Raw genomic sequence first — 21,492 nt, forward strand, 5'->3', positions numbered from 1 at the left:
ATGTCAGCCAGCATGTGCGCAGTGGCGTCGACGAAGCGCGCGGGGCGTGTTGCAGCGCAGCGCGTACAGCTTGACGGCCATGGCCGCGATGCGGAACATCTACGCGGCGCACGGACTCTCGCGCGGAAGTTTTGCAGGCGGGTGTCGTTTAGAGCGACGTCTCGCTCCTCCGCGCTCGCGCATCTCGTTCAACGCTCAGTGGGCAATGCACCGTCTCGAAGCTGCGCGCGTCGACGCGCAAGGCATTGTACGCAAGGCACGCGCGGAACACGTCCCTCATCTCGCGCGGCGCGCGCAGCGCGCGCCCGCGGAAAGCGCGCTGCGCCAGCACCAGCAGCTGCGCAGCGACTGCGTCGAGCATTGCGCGAGGGGCGGCGGGGTGTCAGGGGCGGGGCAGCGGGACGCATGCGGCAGCGCGCCACGATCAGGAAGCGATCGCACCGTCCTCGCACAGGGGCGAGCATGATACGTGCCACGCCTGCACATGCGCAGCTAATACGAAAACCAGCTCGGCGGCCATGTTGGCGGCGTAGAACGGGGCGGCGCACGCGGATGCCGTCGCGGTGGAGCCGGGTAGGGGGGGCGGAGGTAGCGGGGGGCGGGTCTGGCGGGGCGGGGCGAGCGTGCGGTGTTGCGCACCGCGCGGCACATGCGCCGAATCGCGCGTGGGCACGCCCACACACGTGTACGACACGAGGCGCGCTTCGGCGGCTCGCGCGTGACGTGGGCGCCGCCGCTGCACTTGCGCCGCCCGGAAACACCTGCATTACACCGCCCTACATGACGCCGTACCTCGCCGGTACCGTTCGTACCCGCTACACAACCTCCGTGCGGTCCACTTTACCCCCTGCCCTTCTCTTTCAACCATTGGGCTCCGCGATTACCCCTTGCGCTCCGTTCCTCCTTCCCCGCCCGCCCGGCCCGCTCCCGCCCGCACCCACCCGCCCCGTGATGGACTCTGCGCCGCCCGTGCCGCCGCCGCCGCTGCTGCCGCCGCTCGCCGCCAGTCTGGCCGCGCTGTCCGCGTGGCTCTGATAGACTTTGGACAATGCAAGGAAATTCCCGATGATCTGCGGCGGCGGCTACTGCATACTGTATGCTCCTTCTACATAGCGGTGAACACGAAGAAGCGGGTGTACATGGTAAAAACGCTCAGCGACCGGGGAAACGACCAAGGGATCGACCTAGGAATCGACCTAGGAATCGAACTGGACTTGTGGATCGATGACATGTACGATGCGTTTCTCGACATGATTCCCGTGTACGCCACCGGGATGCTACAGTAGACACGGCGGCGCTGCCCGGCGGATAGAATTACCATCTCAAAACACAACCTCCGCCATCTGCCATCCCCCGCCCTCATCGCGCGCCTCATTCCCTCTCCAACTTCCACCATGTCTCCCACCACCACTCCCATCATGCCCTGCTTCATCTCCACCTCCCTCGTGCTCCGCCGTGGCGCCCGCTCGTCGCCGTCGACGGACATCACGCGCCTCTTCCCGCGCTTGTACGCCGCGCCGCGCCGCAGTCGCGCCTCCATGTCCCCAAGCCGCCTCCGCCCCTCCCCTTCCTCCTCCTCTCTGACATATTCTCCGTCAACAGGAGCTCGCTCTACACCACGGCCTTCATCTCCTTCCTGACCGTCTGGGGTGGCATTCCCTTCATCAAGGTCTCGACCAAGCCGCGCATCACCCAGGCCGCCTTCACGCTGCGCGAGCCGGCCCCGCCCTCGCCAAGCGCAGGGCCCGCCATTTGATGGAGCGCTCCCTCGTCCCCGACCTGGAGAAGGACGGCCGTGACGGCGTCGCCACTTTCACGGACAAAGTTCGGGCCAGCTCAAGCGTCACTTCCATTTTGGTCGCCGTTACTGCCAGTGGTATTTGGAGCGCAAGCTATATTCTTAACTTTGTCCTCCCACAATCCTTGCAGAGCCCGTATTATGGTTAGTTGTCCCTGCTCTCTGTCCTCACCGTCACCTGGTATTGGAAGCAGGCTAGTCGCGTCGAGGAGGTCAAGGTCATGGTCGAAGAGGAGGATTCTCGCCTTAGCAAGGTCTACATCAAGGGGCATAGGGATGAGATTGAGACCATGGAGCGCGCATTCAGCTGGAAACGTGATTAACCAGTTTATGAAGGCAGTGAAAAGGACGACGCCAAACCCGCCGCCGCTCTGAGCAGTACCAATACAAGCCCATTATGCCACGCGTTTCGTTTGTGTATGTTATGTATATACTCTCTACGGTAAGGACGGCATGCACGTGTTTCATATTTTACAAACACTCGCCAACAGACTCGTCTGAGATGCGTATAGATAGTCTCCGACATTGCTCGGCAGTTTCAAAGTTTGCATTGCGTAGATCCTTTCGATGGACCGCAGCGCTCCCATGTCCCCCGACGTCACAAACGTGATCGCCACTCCCTTACGTCCAAACTTCCCGCTCCTGCAAATGCCATGTAAGTACGACTCCTGCTCGTTCAGCACGTCGTAGTTGATCACCAGGCTCACCTGTTGCACATCGATCCCCCTCGACCAGATGTCTGTCGCGATCAGCACTTGCGAATGCCCCTTCCGAAACGAATCCATCACCTCGTTCCGCCGCTCTTGCGTCATGCTCCCGGACATCGACATCACCGTGAAGCCGTTCTCCACCATCTTCTTCGTAAGCCACTCAACGTTTCTCTTCTTGTTGCAAAAGATCACCGCCTGCGTGATCGTCAACATTTCGTACAGATCGCACAGAGTCTCAAACTTCCACTTTTCTTGCTCCATATCCACATAAAACTGCCAGAATCCGTCTAGGCTCAGTCAGTCGCGCTTCACTAGCACAGAAAATGGGTCTGTCATGAACTTTTCCGACATCTCAACCACCTGATCGGGCAAAGTCGCCGAAACCAATGCCACTTGCACATCAGCCGGTATGGAGCGATATATGTCGTAGAACTGCTCCTTAAACCCACTCCCAAACATTTGATCAGCCTCATCCAAAACCAGCGTCTTCAACTTTTTGCAGTCCAATGCTCCTCTCTGAATCATATCAAACACACGCGCCGGAGCTCCAATGACAATATGCACTCCATTCTTCCCAAGCGCCCCCATATCCTCCCCCACTCTATTACCGCCCACGCACCCAAGCATTTAAGCATGGTGTACTCTCCGAACGAGCGAATATCACCCTCCGTCTGCTTCGAAAGATACCGTATCGGAGAAAGAATGTGGACCTGGACAGCCTGCGAGTCCGGCGACGCGATTTGCAAGGACCCAAACGCAATCAATGACGTCTTCCCCGTGCCACTCTGCGCCTGGGCGATCACGTCGCGCTTTCTGATGAGCGGCATGACGCAGTGCTGCTGGATGAGGGACGGGGCATAGTAGCCCGCTGAATAGATGCCGCGAAGCAAATCGGGCTCCAGTCGCATCGATTCGAACGAGAGGTGCTCGGTATCTTCCGCGACGTCCTGAAGTTGGCGGTCTCGGGCGGGTGGGCCGTGCCACGCGAGGACTCCGAGCCCGCCGGGGAGGGCGACCGCAGCGAAGAGCCACGGGGACGGCGAGGCGGGCAGCAGTGGCGACGTGGAGGGATGACAGGCGACGCGGCGCGGACAACGCCCGATGGGGCGAGTGCCCTTCGCGGCGTCTGGAGCTCCGCATGTGATCTCTTGTGCTCATTGCACCAGCGTCACTTTTAGGTGGAGATAACCGCCAAAAGGAACGAGTGCGGAGTGGGAAAGGGGGTCGGTAAGAACGGAAACTCGGGCGAGGCGCTGCCGGTTTAGATGTGGCGGGACGACGCCATGACAGTTGTTGCCACTTGCGCGCGTCGCCTATCCGCCTTTACCATTACAGGTAAGCTGCATAACACCGCTTTCCTTGCGGGCAGTCGCGTGTTGGTTCCACGAATTCCACGGCTGCCTGCTCCCACATCCATCGAAGTGGGACGAAATCATGTTCTGACACTGCTGTCGCACTACAGCAGCCATGCATATATTAACCCCTACTACGAATGCACTGCGCATATGCTACAGCGGTATTCCATATTTTCTCTCTAAATTGTAACTTGAGCACAGCTGTATGGACGCACACTACGGAGGTACTGCAGTTGGACTACTAGTCTTCCGGTCGTACTACGAGTAGCCTACGATCGACGACAGTAGGGTTGCTAGGGTCCTATCGCTGGGAGTGTTTATGCTACAGTGGTCTCCCGACCTAGAAGACCGTGGAGTCCGATCTCCGAGAAGACTTCCGCTTCCCTTCGCAAACCGATGGCGTCGAGATGAGCCAAGAGTTTGAGCCCTCGATCCGCTCCAAAGCGGCGGATCTGAGTCCGACCGCTGTGCAGTCCCCAGCCGCCCCGTCGGGCGACGGCGACGCAAGTCTTCGTGACCGCGAACCGTCGCTCGGTTCCTCCGAGGAAAGAGCGGCGGCGATGTTCGAACGCATAGCCGAATACATCGACGAAGTCCGTACTTCCCTTCCGATCGATGTATCGGACCATGTATACACTCGATGTATGGCCGAACTCCGCTCCCTGCGTGAAGGGAGGTTCGATAGAGTGACGCAGTCGTTAGAGAATTTCTGAGCACTGATCGGCGAGTTACACTCGCGGATAGTGCTCGTCGAAGACTCCCGTTTCGCCTCGCCCGGACCGTCCGGGCAAGGTCGTCCTGAGAGGCCGACCTCGGTGAGACGACCCGAGGACCGAACCTCTCCGTCCGCAGAGCAATTGGGTGCGTTCGCGCACCTCTCCGCTGAGCTCGACGCCACTCGTCGGCGTGCTCGTGACATGGAACGTACCATGGCCGAAAGGCTACCCGGTGCCCCCTCAAGAGGGCCTGGTGGTACCGTACCTCCGAGCGCCGCCACCCCTGAAGGTTGGCGTCCGACTGGTGCCGCTACCAATTGGACTGCAGAAGGAAGCCGTCCTCCGATAGACGCGAACTTGGCGTCTGAGACCCAAGCCTTGCCGCCTATCGCCGGAAGTAGGCGGCAAGTGGACCGCGTATCGTACGCGGACGAACAGGATCGTGGAGGAGCCGCTCGCAGATCCGGAGAACCGATGTTCTCCGTAGATCCCCGCTGGGGCGGCTAACCGCCGGCGAGTTACGCCGAGTATCCAGGTCCGGTAGTCGTCCGTACGCTACCGGTTACCTCCTTCAGCACGCTGGGTCCCGCTGAACCCGGGCTCGAGCCGGTACATACGATGATCCAATAGTTCAGCGCCGTTGCTGACTATCGTATGTACCGCTTGGATAACACCTCGAGGCTAGTTACCTCGGGTGACGCGGGACGGATGGCGAAGTACGTCCAACGCTGTCGTGGGATCCGTTCCACGATGCGCAGCTTCGACGGTGCCGACCCGATCTAGCTGCTGCCGTTTTTGAAGGATATCGGAATCACCTTCAACTGGCAACACCTGACCGAAGGTGTTGCGGTACGAGTCCTCGCACACTTCCTCGAGCGCGACGCGGAGCGCCTGTATACGAGTTATACGATGCGTGGCCTCTGCGCCGGCCAGCGCCATGACGACGTGAGCTGGCCGGGGCTCGTGAATCAATTCTTAAAACGCTACCTCACGGACGACGTGTTAGGTGAAGCGTACGACGCTGTCGCTACGGCGCGACAGCAATCGCATGACACGGAAAGCACGTTTTCTGACCGACTCGAGACTGCCGCGTTCCAATGCACGGCAGTCTTCTCCGAACAGTCCCTCGCGCACTACTTCGTGCGGGGACTTGCACCGGCAACCCGTGCCGCAGTATCCGAAACTGTGCAAAGGCTGCCAGGCAGTCAGAAGACCGATCTTCCGACCATCCGCCGTATCGCCACGGCGGAAGGTACAACGTACCGCGCTCGGCGCGGTTTACCTCTGCCAGATTCGAAACCGGCAGGGAGGGCTGGCAGGACTACGAAGTCCGCCGCGACAAGTTCGCCCGCCTCGATCCTCCATATCGGGGAGGATGAGTGGCAGGCCGACCCTGTCCTCATTACGCAAGAAGCAGGGCCCGTGGGGGCACAAACCCCCTCACCGATGTCGACCGGAACGACATCGAGTTACGCGACCGCGTTCACGGCCACTCCAAGAGTGGTAAGGGGTACGGACCCCCGGGTCGCAGAGCTCGACATATCGAACCGAGATGCAGGAGGCGAAGCGCCTCGCGTGCCCCTTCTCACCGATGAGGAGGCGCGGCACGCGGTGACCTTCGCCTCAACGGACGGCAGCGCGTACGTGTGCTGGCTATGCCGTACGTACGGGCATGCCATGTACGCGTGCCCGTTCCTGTCGCCGGAACAACGAATGTTCACGGCGTACAGGAACTACCGCTACCAGATGGAGACGCGCCCCGGTGCGCGTAATCTCCTCCGGCAAGCGGCGAGCGAGGGCCGTCCCCCGCGTCAAGGTTTCCCGAACCGATCGGGTGGGGGCGCACGCTTCGCCCCCCGTGGAGGCGGATACCGTCGTAACGAAGTCGATCGTCGGGATCGACCCGCCTACCGGCGGGCGGACACAAGGTACCCCCGTAGAGAAGAAAGAGGAGACCGAGACCGTTCTCGGTTACCCTAACAGGTACAAAATGCGATAATGTACCTGCAAGACTGGGTAGAGGATCCGTACCCTCTACCCATGGAGGGTCACGAAGGCGAGCCGACTCGCTTCGTCCCCCGTATCCTGCGACGACCGGACGCCGCAGGTCAAGGCCCGGAAGTACCCGAATACTTCGCCAGGGCCGCTGAGCCGCAGTGGGGGAATCGTCCCGACCCACGCGCACGGCTACCCGAAGAAGACCTGGCCGTCGATAGCCAGGAGGTTAGCTACGATAGCACAGGTAGTTCGAAAAAAGGGTAAAGACGGTTACGTACACGCAGTCGCGTGAGCCGTCTCTTCCCCACGAACCAGACCCGACCCCGCGTGCTCGCCAAGGACACGGGACGTATTGTCCAATAATACATCCCCCGCTACCGGAGGCGAACACGGGAGCTAATGTAATGCCGATACAGGAGAGAGCGCACGTCGAGGCCTCCGAAGGCCCGACGTTAGGAGAACAAGACACGGGGACAGCCAACGTCCCGGTGAGGCGTAACAAAGGCGACGAGGGCAACGACGACCGAAAAGATTCGGTCGACCCCCTGACTCCCGCGAGCCCAAGGTCGCCGGAGAAAGGTCCGTGTCGTACGGAATCGAGTAATCCGAGGGGCGTCACTGATCCGCGGACGCCCCAACGAAGGGGGAGAAGGAAACGCAAGCGGGGCCAGCACCGAAATCGAAGGCCCCGGCGGAACGACCTCACCGATAAGGCCGCCCCGAAGGTTGTCCAGCGTCATTTGCCTTATGACGTCGAAGATCTACAACGTCCTCAGCTCGATAGCCACAGAGGGAAATGCATTTAAACCCCGCACGATCGCCGTTGATACGTGCTCGGGGTATATTCTGGTGAGGAAGGCGGACCTTCCCCCCGATTGGACGCGTTTCATCGTGCACGACGCACCTCTGCCACGATTGGCAGGCGCGAATAGCAACCCCCTCAAGCTTTCGGCCGTCGTTCGCCTGGCCGTGCGTTTGAGGAACACGGTGTTCCGAATTCCGTTCGTAGTCGCGGACCGGCTCGCCGTGCCAGTCCTCATCGGCACGGCCTTCATCGATACGCACGTGCGATGTATCGACATCGAAGCTCAACGAATAGAGCTACGCCAAGGCGGTTCTGTCGCCATCGTCGACGGAAAAGGGGAGTCGACTCCCCCTACCAGGCGACACGGACGACACACGGGTCGGCCGTACGTACGCGAGGAGGCCCCGCAGGCGATCCGAATCGCCCACTGGGTTACCATCCCCGCGATGTCACAAGCCCGTGTGCGTGTGACAACCGCGGGGAGGGGCCTCGTGTTCCTGGAGCCCAAGCCCTCACTCCAACACCGACATGGAGTGAGGCTGACGAATGGCGTCGCGGAGGTCCTACCGAATCAGACCTTCGACGTCATCGTCGCGAATTTCTCACGACGAGAAAGGCGGCTTCGGAAGCACACCGTCGTGGGATACGCGAAGCGCAACCCCCTCGCGGTCCTCACCCCCGAACGTAAGGTCGCCGAAGGCATCGCGCACGCGCTACACCTGACCGACTTGACCGATCAAGTCGGTGGGGTAGGAGTTGGCCGATCCAACTCCGACGATAATACCACCGCAGGGGGGTCGACCGGGACGAACGGTCACTTTTATGCCAACCGACGGCGAGGAGTACTGTACTCCACCAGCAAAAGGATCCCGAAAATTCACCGATGGATTGGGAAAAAGAGATCGATCTGTCATACATCGACGATGACAAGCTCCGTGGCCACGTACTCGAGATGCTCCGTAAGCACTCGAGTCTGTGGAGCGGTGCGCTTGGAACGATCCAAGCCACGGGGCACCGCATTCCCCTCGAACCGGGAACGAAACCGATTCGTTCTATGCCCTATCGGAAGGGCCCGGCCATGCGCGAAATGGTCACGAAGGAGATCAGCAAGATATTGAAGGCAGGGGTTATCGAACCCGCGAGCACCGAGTGGACGTCCCCCGTGGTGCTCGTGCCGAAGAAAGACGGCTCTCTTCGGTTCTGCGTGGACTACCGGCGTCTCAACGCGAAGACGGCAGCGGATTCGTATCCACTGCCACGGATGGACGACTGCATCGACTCGTTAGAAGATGCAGCCGTCTTCACCACGTTGGACTGCAATTCCGGTTATTGGCAGATCCCGGTCGCTCCGGAAGACCGAGATAAGACCACGTTTACGACGCACACGGGCACGTTTCGCCACTTGCGCATGCCGTTTGGACTCAAAAGGGCACCGGCCACCTTCCAACGTGCGCTCGACATAATACTCTCCAGAGTCCGCTGGCAAATATGTCTCGTCTATCTCGACGACGTGATCGTGTTCTCCCGTACGCACGGAGAACACGCGAGGCATCTCGATACCGTGTTGAGCTTACTGCGGAGTTCCGGTATCTCCCTTCAGCTCAAGAAGTGCAGCTTCTTCCGACCGAAGGTGCACTACCTGGGGCACGTCATCTCCTCAGGCAAGTTGAGCGTGGCCGATACGGTGGCCGACGCTTTCAAGACGTTCACGTTCCCGAGGACGTTGACGCAAGTGCGCTCGTTCCTCGGGGCGTGTAACGTATACCGCCGATTCATTAAGGGGTTGGCTAAGATTGTGCGTCCTCTGACCGACATGACGCGCAAGGATTCGGATCCTGATTTCTATAACCCCACGGAGCTGCAACTTCAGGCGTTTGAGAACCTTAAGAAGTGCATGATCGCTCCGCCGATCCTCGCGTTGCCCCGGCACGGTCGTCCGTACATGATAGAAACCGACGCGAGTGCCTACCAACTCGGCTGCACCTTACTTCAGGAGCACGAAGAGCCAAACGACTGGCGGCCCGTGGGGTATTGGTCGTACTCACTGTCCGATAGTGAGCGCAACTACAGCGCTACCGAACGCGAGTGCTTCGCCGTAGTGTGGGCCGTCCGCACACTACGGCCGTACGTAGAAGGCACGAAGTTCACCGTACGGACGGACCATGACGCCCTCCAATGGCTCATGTCCCTCACCGAGAGTTCCGGAAGACTCACCCGGTGGCGGCTACGTCTGGCTGAATACGATTTCACCATTCAGTACCGCCCCGGACGCGTGCATCAGGTGCCCGATGCCCTGTCACGACTCGTGTCGCCGAAGGTCGCCGATGACCCTCGCCCCACCGTCGAGGTGGATAACGACGTCCCCACTTTCGACGGGGGCACGACAGTTCGAGACGTATCGAACGAGCTCACGGACCACGTTTGTACCGCGAGCTGCGATCATCAGGCCGTCCATGTCTTCGTAACGACACGGAATCAAGCCGAAGCGCAAACAAGGTCGCGCGCACGGAAGCGCGACGAACCGCGAGGTGACGACGAAGCCCCCGCTCTCCAAGAACCCAATTCGTTTTGGAAGGAGAACGACGAGTTCGACGCCGCCAACATCCAGCGCGCCGAAGACCCCGTGGCTGGCGCACTCGACTTTCTGGGCGCCCCACAGCAGGACGACCTTCCGGCCCTTCTTACGATAGAGGAGATAGCCGAGGAGCAACGCGTAGATGACTTCTGCCAAACCGTTTTGGCACGACAGTCAGAGTCCCGGGACTCCGCGTTCTTCGAGGACCACCAAGGGGTGCTCAAACGGAGACACCCCTTCGACCCTGATATCGTTCAGGTGGTGGTACCTCGGACGCTCCGCGCCAGGCTCCTTCGCCTGTGCCACAACCCGGCCATCGGGGGGCACCCGGGCCAGAACCGTATGTACTACACACTTCGACGCGAGTACTACTGGCCCCACCTGGCTGCAGACGTCGCAGCCACGGTGCGGGGGTGTAGAACCTGCGCGATGAACCGGGTGAAGCTGAGGAAACATCTCAACCGATTGAGGTTGTTTCCAGCTACGAGGCCCCTCGAGAGCCTCGCAATCGACATCTTGGGGCCGCTCCCCAAGACGAAGACAGAAAAACGATTCCTGCTCGTGATTACGGACCGCTTCAGTAAGCTGACGCAAGTCGTTGCGCTCCGCACGATAACAGCGCACACGGTCGCAGTTGCGTTCTGCGACTCGTGGGTGTTCAAGTATGGTGTCCCTCGCACGTTGCTTTCGGACAACGGCCTTCAGTTTAATGCCAAGTTCTTCCACGGCACGTGCCGCGATCTGGGGATAACGAATTTGTACACTTCGGCGTACCATCCCCAGACGAACGGGCAAGTCGAGCGATATAGCCGAACAATCGCCTCGATGCTACGGAACTACGTGGGTGAACACCAGGACGACTGGGATGTGTACGTGGGGCCGCTTACGTACGCGTACAACTCCCACGTACATCGCACCACACGCACCACGCCGTTTGAGCTCGTGCTCAGCAGGCCACCGCCGGAGTTCTCTCTCCGACGGGCGAACGGCGACGCGCCCCCTTCCGATACGGGGAACCAACGTGCCGAGTTCCTCAAGACCTTGGACTCGACTTTCCAAAAGGCCTACGGGAGCCTGCGTCGGACGCAGGCTCGGTACAAGCGCGACTTCGATAAGCGCATACGACGTATTAATTCCCGGCTCCGTCCCGGAGAATATGTATATCTCAACCTCACCGATGGGGCTAAGACGTCGAACAAGCTCGCCTGGCCCGCTGTCGGACCCTACCGCGTGCTCGCCAATGACCGCCGAACCATCACGATCGATCGTGATGGGGTCACCGAGCGAGTCTCCGCCGACCGCTGCGTGTACGCGCCGCCTCCGATAGACGCGCCACGAGCAAGTACGACGACCCCGCGGGACCGCGCCCATAAGATCACCGCGGGAACGCAGTATGCTGTCGAACGGCTACTGAGACATCGAGTCCTTGAAGACGGAACTACGGAGTTCCTCATCAAGTGGGCGGATTACGACGCGCCCACTTGGACTGCGCGGACTCACGTCCCGGAGGAGTTGGTGTCTTGTTACGCCCAACGCCTCCGGAAACGTACCGACAGGGACCTCACCCAAACCGTGAACGCGGACGTTCACGCTTAAGGGGGGGCCCTCAACCGCTCCTTTGCGGATTAACCCCAGCCTGCACGAACAGACTAGAAGGGGAAGCGAAGGAGGTCGGCGGACCCTATCCGAGGGTCACAGCCGGGGACGCGTTCAAGTCAAGTCGTCTTGACTTATCGGACGTCAAGGACGCGAGACATAAGAACAGGACAGTACGAACTGCCTGAAAAAAAATGTTGGGCCCTCGTAATGACCGACATTACGAGGACTGCAATACCCCGTTCGGATCCGAAAAGTCGGACGACACCCCCCCTCGAACAGGATTGCCGGACGATCCGTTAAGTCCAGCAACCACGGCGAGGAGGGGCGCCCGACGAACGAGACGATCAGCGGTGGAATCACGAGAGCCCCTCGGTGGGCAGAGTAAGCGACGAGAATGCCCGTTGCATGTGTCTCAGAATATCCGAGAAGGTTCGGGCTCACTTCGAGCCCTCAGTCCGCATCCGGGTCCGATAACCCGACGGACGACATGGTCATGACCCTATCGATAGGGGTCGTGCGCGAGGAAACGCGCAAAAGGCGTTTTCAGATGAGCAGGCGAGTGAGGCTGCGTTCGCCTCAACAATCGCCAGGATAGTTAAGGAAGGGGCGTAAGCGCGAGAGCAACTCGGTCGGAGGGGCACCAATATATGCGCACACACGTGTACTGTCAGCCCCAATTAGAACTTTTTGTCGATAATCACGGCGCATGCCATGATTTAATTTTGGGAAGATTTCTTCCTCAGACGACAGCGCACCAATCAGGAACCGTGCTTTGATTTTTTGGCAGAAATTGTTTTCGCGGGAAATTATGACAATTTTTGGGATGATTTTCTGATTGCGCGGCGGACGGAAAAAGGTCGCAGCACACGTGTATTACAAGAAAAGTGCCAATCCACGGCGCTGCGCCCTCGCCCCCATGGCGAGGGGCGCGTGGACGAGGAGATTACCACGCGCTGCGACCTCGCCCCGATGGCGAGTGGCGCGTGGACGAGGAGAATACCACGCGCTGCGACCTCGCCCCGATGGCGAGGGGCGCGTGGACGAGGAGAATACCGCGCGCTCTGCCCTCGTCCCGATGACGAGGGGCGCGTGGACGAGCAGAATACCACGCGCTGCGCCCTCGCCCCGATGGCGAGGGGCGCGTGAAAGAGGAGAATACCGCGCGCTCTGCCCTCGCCCCGATTGCCGAGGGGGGGCGACGAAGATGACACCCGCGTGGGACTTTACCGCCGCACCGCAGCGCGGAGTGGGCGCGCCGCGCCCTCGCCATCGGTGGCGAGGGCCGATAAGGATAAGGATCGTCGTCGCGCGTCGTTGCGCGCCGCGACCTCGCCCTCGGTGGCGAGGGCCGATAGGATAAGGACCGTTGTCACGCGTCGTCGCGCGCCGCGTCCTCGCCACCGACAGCGTGGGCCAGCAACTCTACAGTACGGGGGGGGGTACCGACCGCCACTGCCCGGGCACAGGCCCCAGAGCGCCTCCGCTCGCGCCGGTATAATGAGGCAAACCGTGCGGCGGAATCCGACGGCGTGCCCGCCACGAAGGCGAGGTACGCCAGATACGGACTTCGCGTCTTCGCGCTGTCGCCTCGACGGCGAGCGGCAAGAAGAAGGGTAGCGAACGACTACGCGTCCGCGCACTTTCCCGATGGCGAGTAGCGCCGCCAGTGAGGCCACCGTCGCGAGCGCAATTGTGAATGCCGATCACACACCGGACGGACCTCCGCGCATCCGACGCTGCAGTCGTACGAGAGGAGCCGTTCACTCTCGCGCCTCCCGTTGTTCTACGAAGAGAGCCATGTTCGAACAGCATGATGGGCACGCGGAGTGACGACCGCCGGCAACCGCGAGGAGAGAGGCGCGACCCGTAAAGGCGCTGCACGAAGCGCCTTGTACGCGATCGTCGCCCCAGACAGGGGGCAGCGACGGTAGATGAGGGTGAAATGGAGGAAAATACTCCCCCCCCACACGAAGCGGGTGAAGGGGAGTATGAGCGGTGCTCCTCGACGGGGACCGGGTAAAACGAACAAGAGCATTCTCTACGAACCCAAGGCCGCATTGACCGCCCCGGGCGACGGAGGGGGGCCTGGTCATAACAAAGACACGTGAGACAGGGGCGATGAACACCACGAGTACAGTATCCACACCGGGGAAGCCGTCCGCAAAGAGGGGTCAGAAACGCAGCAGGGCTCGGAGATCACGCAACGCCGCGTACGGAACCGGGCGCGCAGCGAGGAAGGACGCCAAATGCCGGGGGAGGGATGAGGGAGGAGGACAGCAAACGGAAGGGGTGAACAAGAACGGAGAGCACGACGCACGAGAAAGTAAGGAACGAACGCAGGCGGGGGGCGATAGGGAAACAAGGATCGAGTCTGGGAAGGAAGCACGAGTCCTCCTACAGGCACATGTAAACGCGGACGTTCACACTTGTCGGGGGGGCCGTGTAGTATAACCCCCCCTGGGGGCTTTTTAGTTAGATTGGATCAACAACAGGATCCCCTACTGTAGAGCTCCACGCTCTACAGTACAACCGCGCCTGTCCACGTGTACACCACGGGGACAAGGGACATGCGCATTCACGTGTACACGTGTACCACGCCCGAACGAGGCGCGCACGCACCACGGGTAATACGTGTACTGTCAGCCTCGACATAGCTGACAGTATTACAGTGCAGGCCGACCTGCACTACAGTAGCCCACTACAGTACCTCGGTACTGTAGTGTTATGATAGATTGTTTTGTATATTAAACATGGGGCGGACCGGCGGCGGTGGAGGAGGACAAGCACGGACTTGTCACCGACCGACCGTCAAGGTCCGACTTCCCGCTTATTCTAAGGTAACGCTCGCTAATTACCTTAGAAGCGGCACCGAGCAGTACGCCCACGAGCCGGCTCCGCCTCCGCCCGTCGGTACTGGATCGTTACCCAGTACCGCGCCGGGGCGTCGAGGCGTCGAACCGCTCGCGTGTACCGGCGTCCTCCCCGTCCCCGCTCTACCACGCTACCCGGGCCCGCTGCCCGGTGCCGTTAGCTGGTGTTCCGCTTCACCCCCGTCTTCCCGATCGACAAGGGTCTCGGTCGAACTGTGCATACACCCCTATCGCCGGGGGTGTTTATGCTACATTCGTCACGTTAACCTCGTCGGACTCATCGGAGGGATAGACGGCAGGTGGTTGCCCATACTCGGCGCGAACTGCCGTTGCAGCCACTTTGTTCACCGGTATCGTACGAACATCCTCAGGTTCGATTACTTTGCGTCGGCGTCCATGACCGCACACAACGGCGCCATCGTCCCGCACCGACTTTACAACATCCTCGACCCACTGTTCCCTGGGTCGGTTGCCACCGGGGACTAGTATGAGAACGTGATCCCCCTTCTTGATCAATCGCTCCGAGAGTCCTTTCGGTGCGGGGCGGGCTTTTATGACACGTGCTAGGAGTCTTCGGTTTTCTATTTCGGCATAAGCGTCCCGAAAGGACAAGGGGAGAGTTACCTTGCCAGATCCTGAGATACTTGGCGTGTAACCTCTAACAAGCTCGAATGCCGACGCGGTTCGGTTTCCGTACTGTAGCATAAACACCCCTAAACGGATAGGGGTGTATGCTTAGTCCTGGAAGACCCGTACGTACGAGAAGACGGGGGAAGTCAGACCAGCTAACGAAACCGAAGCACGGGCCCGGGTAGCGTGGTAGAGCGGGATCGGGGGGAGGACGCGCACACGCGCGGGCCGATCTACGCCTCGACGCCCCGGAGCAGCGCTGGGTTACGTTCCAGCGCTGACGGGCGGAGGTGGATCTAGGCTCGCTCGTGTGCTCGCGCGCCCTCTACCCGCGCTCGGTCTCGCCTTAAGGTAGCTAACGGAAGCTTCCTTAGGATAAGCTGGAAGTCAGACCTAGGCGGTCGGTCGTGGACAAGTCCGTGCTTGTCCCCCCCTTCGCCGCCGGTCCGCTCCGTTATTTAATATACAATTAGTCTAGCGTAACTTAGTACAGTACGTACTGTACTATGCGGTACTACAGTAGTCGGCACTGTCAGCGGACAGGGCTTACTGTATACGCGTCGTACACGTATGGTACACGTGGGGGCGCGTGCGCCCCTGCACGTGTGGTACAGGCTCTCTGTAAGGTCCGTACCTTACAGAGCCGGATCCAATTTCTTATCTAATCCTTTTGGTAGTTATACTACACGTACAAGACATTCAAGACGAACAGAGCGGCATGTAGCCGATCAACGATTGGTAGCTCTGCGAATGCCTCATCTTTCCCTAGGCGTTCGAGTGCATCCTTGACTACTATGTTTTTGCGTTCCACCGGCCCGGCCTTGTTATGTCGGCGAGCTGGCAAATCTCGGAAGCCAATTAAACTGGCCTTAGCCCATGATCGCATTTTACCCTTGTTGAATTCTTGGTCAGCCCAAAATTCAACCGGGTCGCCATGACGTAAAATCCAGATGTTCTCCAGCTGCCTGAGTATAAACGAAAGCTCATTCGATCCCAATAGACATGCTTCGGAGTATCCTGTGTAAAAATCGACGATATGCAAGAAGACATCCTCTCCCCAATAAAAGACGTCGAAGTAAACACGGTCATTGAAGCGGAGATGTATACGCGTATACATCTCCGGCAAGGAAATTCACGTTTAGTCGCGACTAAACGTGAATTTCCTTGCCGGATAGGCCTCCCCACTTTTTAGACAAACTCGACGCTTTCCCATGAGATTGTGGATCGCCTCATGAAGGGACGGGTGCCACTTCTTACTACGAGCCAATAAAACACGACACGTCTCAGGATGTATATGTGTGCGTGCATGAATGCGCTGCACCAGACGGGCAGAATCGGTCACAGGATCGACTTCCCCCTTCACTGTGGACCAGTTCAATCCGGATTCGAGCAGATTGAGCAACATGCTCTCGGCACTCAATGAAATCCTCGCATGATTGTCCCAATCGCTGAGGAACGTCCTCAGTGTAACAGTCCCACGATGGGGTATCGTCAGTTGCACTCAAGTGTCATGGTGGGACTCTATAGCTTTGTACTTGCAAAGAAAATCCTTGCCAATTGTAAAGGGAACCTCTCCATCGACGACCAGCACCGAGGCCGGCACGAAAGCGCCTCGACCGACCGGAATTGGTATCATTGCTCTGCCAATGATCGATTCCGGTGTGGAGTGGTTTTCTGTAGTACCGAAAGCGTGAGCCGTGGGCTCGCCATCGCTGAGTGGTTGTACCTCGACTTTAACACCGAGTTCATTGGCGAGTCCCACGTAGGTTGGCATACCGATCACACTCCCTTGCGCACCACCATCAATGAGAGCATAATGCACGTCATGCGGTTCCCCATTCGCAACCATTTTTTTCCAGTCGTTGCACCTGAATAAGTGGTCAGGGACATACCGGTGTTGATCACATCTGGTGCATCAGCACAAAAGACCTCAGAAAAATTAGTTTTCAATCGACTACTACCACTGGCAGTATCGCTCGAGGTTACGGGGGCTGCATCTCCGCCACCCCTGTGTGGGGTCTGTGACCTGCTGCCGCGGTTTGTAGAGTCTCCTTTTGCTCTCTCCTTTCGCTGGCGAGTCTTCTTACGAAGCTTCTCTTTGCAATTGGGATTTTCACTAGCGTAGTAATTCCCCCCACACTCCCAACAGACTACAGGCTTGCCCTTATTAGTCATCCTGGTGTAGGTTGTCCCGATTGGGTTATGACCTTGGCGCTGCTTGCCTTGCTCTCGAGACTCTCTTTTATTAGCGCCTTGTATCGCTAACTCACCTTGGTCGATACGGCGGAGCGCCACCCTGACAGACTCCGTAGAGGGCATCGCCTCGCGGCCATCCTGCTTCAGGTTTGCCCCATCAGTCCGAGCTCGGGTTACATCAGTACGACAAACTAATTCCGACAGCGACCCGAAATTGTCGCGGGCTCTTGTTTCCGATAGCTTTGCAGCAGCCAGTTTTCCGCGTAAAGTAGAGAGAGTCTCTAACGTTTCTTTCCCCAACGCGCTAGCGCTAATAGCAGCTGTCTCAGCTGATTCAGCCTGGTCAGAAGCGCTTTACAGCTTTGAAGCGAACTCAGAGAGCTTCTCTTCTGCCAATTGGATTCTCCTGAGGGTGTAATCGATCTCGATCTGACTAAAAGCCACCAGTTCCGTGCCATCGGCTCGGGTATCGGCCAACCCAACACCCGAGCTGTCACCTGTCACCATACCTGCATCTCCAGCACCCTGAGTGCCAGTACGGCTTTGAGCCTCATGAGTCGTTGTATCCGATGATTCGGCGCGATATATTCTTGAGCGTGAAAGCTGACTAAAAGTGTCGCGCACACTACGAATGGGAACCACTTGGGTGGTTAAGCGCCTACCTTCCTCTGTATTCTCCATAGTTGTTACATATGACTTATGATGCCTCATAGCGTGGTCCAGTACCACACCAAACTCTGGACGCGGTAAATTTGCATGGATGATGCAATTAAGTGATAGCAACTCTTGCACTCCAGCAGAATTTGCAACATCGCCATGAGCCTGGGCGTACTTGTAACATAGCGAGCTATATTCGGACCAATATTTATCATAGGTCTGATTGGTTCCATGACGTTTTGCCATTAAGTCCCTCCATCTCTGAGCAGTTTCCAGGAAGGATGCCCCCCCGGTCTATCGGATCGATCTTATCCAGTAGTTCTTCGACCAACAACACAAACTCTTGTTCCGTAAGAGAAGCCGATATGCCTCCCCTAATAGACTCGAGTCGTTGACCAGCGCTACCTCTGACATTTGTGATAATTGTGAGAAGTTGCTGTCCGTATGAGAGCTTCTTCTCCTTGTTAGTCGTGAGCTCTTGATAGGATATCCAGTCCAATAGCAAACGACGATATAGTCTTGGGTTACTCGACTCATAGAACACCGGAACCTCTCCCGGCTTCACAGTCTTGTAATTCCCATCCAGTTTACCTCCACCTGGGCCCATAACTATGGGCGGCGATGACGGTAGCGGCGAGAGTTCGCAAGGTCCAATCGATGGAATGCTACTCGGGGACAGTTCCCACCAATAGGCAGGCGTGTGGAGCACCGTAGTCCAAATAACCAGCGTGGGAATGCCCGTGTGCTAGCGTTTCGCAATCTCCTTTCGAGGGTTCAAGTGGCCATTCGTGGCCTAACCTTTATTGTACTGTACTCAGTTCAGTGAAGACCGTTTAGTCGCCTTCCCCTCTCCCTTCTTCCTTCTTTCCTCCTTCGTCTCTGGCCAACCCCCCCTTATCTCGTTCCAGGGAATCAACCCTGCGCTTGCCCATTTAGGACTTGCACCTCCGAGCAGCCCAATCTATTCTGGGTAGGAAGAATGACAATTACTATCCCCAATTAAAGTACTAGATGCTTAATGTTGCCAGCCAACACGTGGCAAATTGGCCTCCCTTCAACACCACGACAACTCTTCTCACTCTGCGTCCTTTGGTACCCGCATCTCACCCCCGAAAGCCCCCCTGCCATGGGCGTAACTCGCCGCCTAACGCGAACGGTTGTCCGCCAATCTCGAAAGCTCTCTCGTAAAGTACGTACGTACCGTATGTACGATACTCGTACAATCCCCTATCCCGGTACCATCCGTTTACTAACCCTATGTCCAGCTTCTGCATCGGTCTCCCCTCTTTGGCCACCACAAAACCTCCGCTAATGTGGCCAATCTCCCGCCGCCAAACTGCCCAGCCCTCGAACGCCAAGTTCTCTCTCTCGTCAACAGCACGCGTAAGTCGCGGAACCTGCGCTCTCTCTCTCTACATACCTCCCTGACTTCCGCCGCCAAGGATCACTCACTCGACCAGGCGCGACGTCGCAAAATGACACACAAGGGCAGGGATGGTTCCACTGTGTCGCACCGCATCACGAAACGGGGCTACAATTATCGCTATGCTGCGGAGAATGTCGCGTATGGGCAAAGCTCGTCGCAGAGGGTCTTTGACATGTGGATGCACAGCAGAGGACATAGAAAGAATATTTTGAATGACAGGGTCCGCCATATGGGGGTTTACGCGGCGAGGGGAAGGAATGGTAAACTGTATTGGACACAAGTTTTTGGTACTTTGCGGTAGCTGCCGGGCGTAGCAGTGCACTCCGCCGTCTTCTTTGTAGCTACACAGGGGAAGGTGGCCTGTGGGGAAGCCTTTTAACGCTCCCCCATCATCGTCCGCGAAATAACGGTGTCTGCAAGGAAATCAAATCTTTGATTCGAAGTTGCGGGGTACTTACTACCGCTCTGAACGAATGTGCACAACGCGAGTTGAGACTTTGGACCAGAACTTTGGGGGCATATTCTTCAGAGAACGTTGCACATCTGGAAGCCTCGCTCCAACTGCTGTCTCAAAGTATCGCTGGTGTGATGAAATGACTAGTGAATGCCTTAGCCGTCTTGGAGGATATGTCTGTGCATGGCATATTTGTCTTGTTCGGTGTCGGTGGCCGTTTGCATCAAGAGTTGACACGATTTTTCTGGACAGCTGGCAGCACTCTGGTGGATGTCACGGATGGACTCAACCATGAACTTGAGACGCTTCAACCAACGACACACTGGCCGTATTTTCTTATACTACACTACCCTTGGGTAGTTGATTTTGAACTGTATCGATGAGGATATTGCGTAATGAAAGGATTCAATGAAGCTCGTAGGTATGCACGCCAGAATATGATGATGCACGCGATTCAATTTAAAATGTATTTATCCACAATCACCTTGCAAGTTCTTGCAGCGATGCCGCAGGGAAAGTGCCGCAGGGGAAGGCGTACAAATGTGAGCCCCGAGAAGATAGACCCACACATCGGGAACGACGGGGGCCGACCGGAGATGAGGGTGCGAGAGAAGAAGATTTTATAGTGTAGTTGAGGTCGGATGATATGGATACAATAAATGTGAGCTCCGAGAAGATAGACCCACACATCGGGAACGATGCGGGCCGACTGGAGATGAGCAGTGAGGGTGCGAGAGAGGAAGTTTTTATGGCGTGGTCGAGGTGGGATGATATGGATACAATATATGTGACACGTGGCACGAAGCAGTCAATTTCGGGGACGGAGGCGAGGCGAAGCGAGGCGTGGACGGCGAGGCATGTCGGGATGTGACGACGTGGCGGCGATCGCCGTATAACTGCAGGGAGGCAGATGTCCCTCGCGCTGTTTCAAAAGTTAAGAGTGCAGCGAGCCCCCTCGATCGAGGTGGCAGTAGCCCCATCGCCTCACAACCCGCCGGCGTCGTCGGCAATGGCCTCGCGCCTCGCAAACGTGTACTCGAGCCTGGTGCGGACGATGAGCTTGAAGCCCAGGGCGGCCATCTTCTGGACGGCGTTCGGGACCATGTTGCGGTAGCCGGGCTGCTTCCAGAAGTAGCGCTCGTGAAACTCGACAAGCACCTGGTCGGCCGGCGGGCGGTAGTTGGCGCGGGCCCACTGGTCGATAACGTCAAACTCGGCACCCTCGATGTCCATCTTGAGGATGGCGAGGTGGCGGTGCTTCATGCGGCGCATCATGCTGCGCACGGTCAAAATCGGGACCTCCATGACGGTGCCCAGCTGCGGCTCGTTGGGGTGTGCCATAACGGTATAGCTGTCATGGTTGCCATAGGGGAGCTTGAGGGTGAGGTTGCCGTCGTGCGGGCCGAGGCCGATTCGGTGAAAATGAAACTTATTCGGAAGGGCATGCCTCCGGAAGAAATCCAGGGCGGTAGGGGTAGGGTCCCAGCCGTGGTGTTCCGTGTCGTACAAGGCGATGATGTTCTTATCCCACTCGATGTTCCGTCCGATACCGACCGTGTACACGAGGCCGCCCTGGATGCTCCATCTGGACGGAAGACACAACTGCCAGCTGCCCGGGGCGCCGCCCAGGCGGACGGGGGTTCGGCACGCGAGGACGCGGTTGCGCACGAGCAGGCGGCGCAGGCCCAGGCGCGAGATGACGT

The 21,492-nt window shown here is 58.4% G+C and overlaps 5 protein-coding genes; 3 read left to right on the plus strand and 2 right to left on the minus strand.

Annotated features, from left to right (window-relative positions):
* Positions 1–2,262: 2,262 nt before the first annotated feature.
* On the minus strand, positions 2,263–3,416 carry CHC_T00003214001 (hypothetical protein). Its single transcript, XM_005714627.1, has 2 exons — positions 3,173–3,416; positions 2,263–2,759 (listed from the first exon to the last, which is right to left on the minus strand). Exons 1-2 carry the CDS (start codon positions 3,414–3,416, stop codon positions 2,263–2,265), a joined length of 741 nt encoding a protein of 246 aa, XP_005714684.1.
* A 15,619-nt stretch (positions 3,417–19,035) lies between these two features.
* Positions 19,036–20,266, plus strand: CHC_T00003215001 (hypothetical protein). XM_005714628.1 is given in 2 exon segments: positions 19,036–19,221; positions 19,222–20,266. 1 exon segment carries the CDS (start codon positions 19,036–19,038, stop codon positions 19,219–19,221), a length of 186 nt encoding a protein of 61 aa, XP_005714685.1. The 3' UTR covers positions 19,222–20,266.
* Positions 20,267–20,269: 3 nt separating this feature from the next.
* On the minus strand, positions 20,270–20,479 carry CHC_T00003216001 (hypothetical protein). Its single transcript, XM_005714629.1, has one exon. The coding sequence runs from the start codon at positions 20,477–20,479 to the stop codon at positions 20,270–20,272; it is 210 nt and encodes a 69-aa protein (XP_005714686.1).
* A 535-nt stretch (positions 20,480–21,014) lies between these two features.
* CHC_T00003217001 (hypothetical protein) lies at positions 21,015–21,140 on the plus strand. Its single transcript, XM_005714630.1, has one exon. It carries the CDS (start codon positions 21,015–21,017, stop codon positions 21,138–21,140), a length of 126 nt encoding a protein of 41 aa, XP_005714687.1.
* Positions 21,141–21,145: 5 nt separating this feature from the next.
* The window catches only part of CHC_T00003218001 (hypothetical protein), a 444-nt gene continuing 97 nt past the window's right edge, over positions 21,146–21,492 (plus strand). The window contains exon 1 of the mRNA XM_005714631.1: positions 21,146–21,492. This exon is cut by the window's right edge and continues 97 nt beyond it. Within this exon, the coding sequence (XP_005714688.1) occupies positions 21,146–21,492 (347 nt within the window).

The sequence above is a fragment of the Chondrus crispus genome, genomic scaffold (genome assembly GCF_000350225.1).
Source record: "Chondrus crispus Stackhouse genomic scaffold, scaffold_18, whole genome shotgun sequence".
Taxonomy (NCBI): Eukaryota; Rhodophyta; class Florideophyceae; order Gigartinales; family Gigartinaceae; genus Chondrus; species Chondrus crispus.

Excerpts from the sequence above, each read along its gene's own strand:
- CHC_T00003214001 (XM_005714627.1), bottom strand. The coding sequence starts at position 3,416 with ATGCGACTGGAGCCCGATTTGCTTCGCGGCATCTATTCAGCGGGCTAC. Across the intron at positions 2,760-3,172 it reads TCTTTCGAAGCAGACGGAGG|AAAAGTGGAAGTTTGAGACT; the intron begins GTGATATTCGCT and ends ATATGGAGCAAG.
- CHC_T00003215001 (XM_005714628.1), top strand. The coding sequence starts at position 19,036 with ATGGGCGTAACTCGCCGCCTAACGCGAACGGTTGTCCGCCAATCTCGA.
- CHC_T00003216001 (XM_005714629.1), bottom strand. The coding sequence starts at position 20,479 with ATGTGTGGGTCTATCTTCTCGGAGCTCACATTTATTGTATCCATATCA.
- CHC_T00003217001 (XM_005714630.1), top strand. The coding sequence starts at position 21,015 with ATGTCCATCTTGAGGATGGCGAGGTGGCGGTGCTTCATGCGGCGCATC.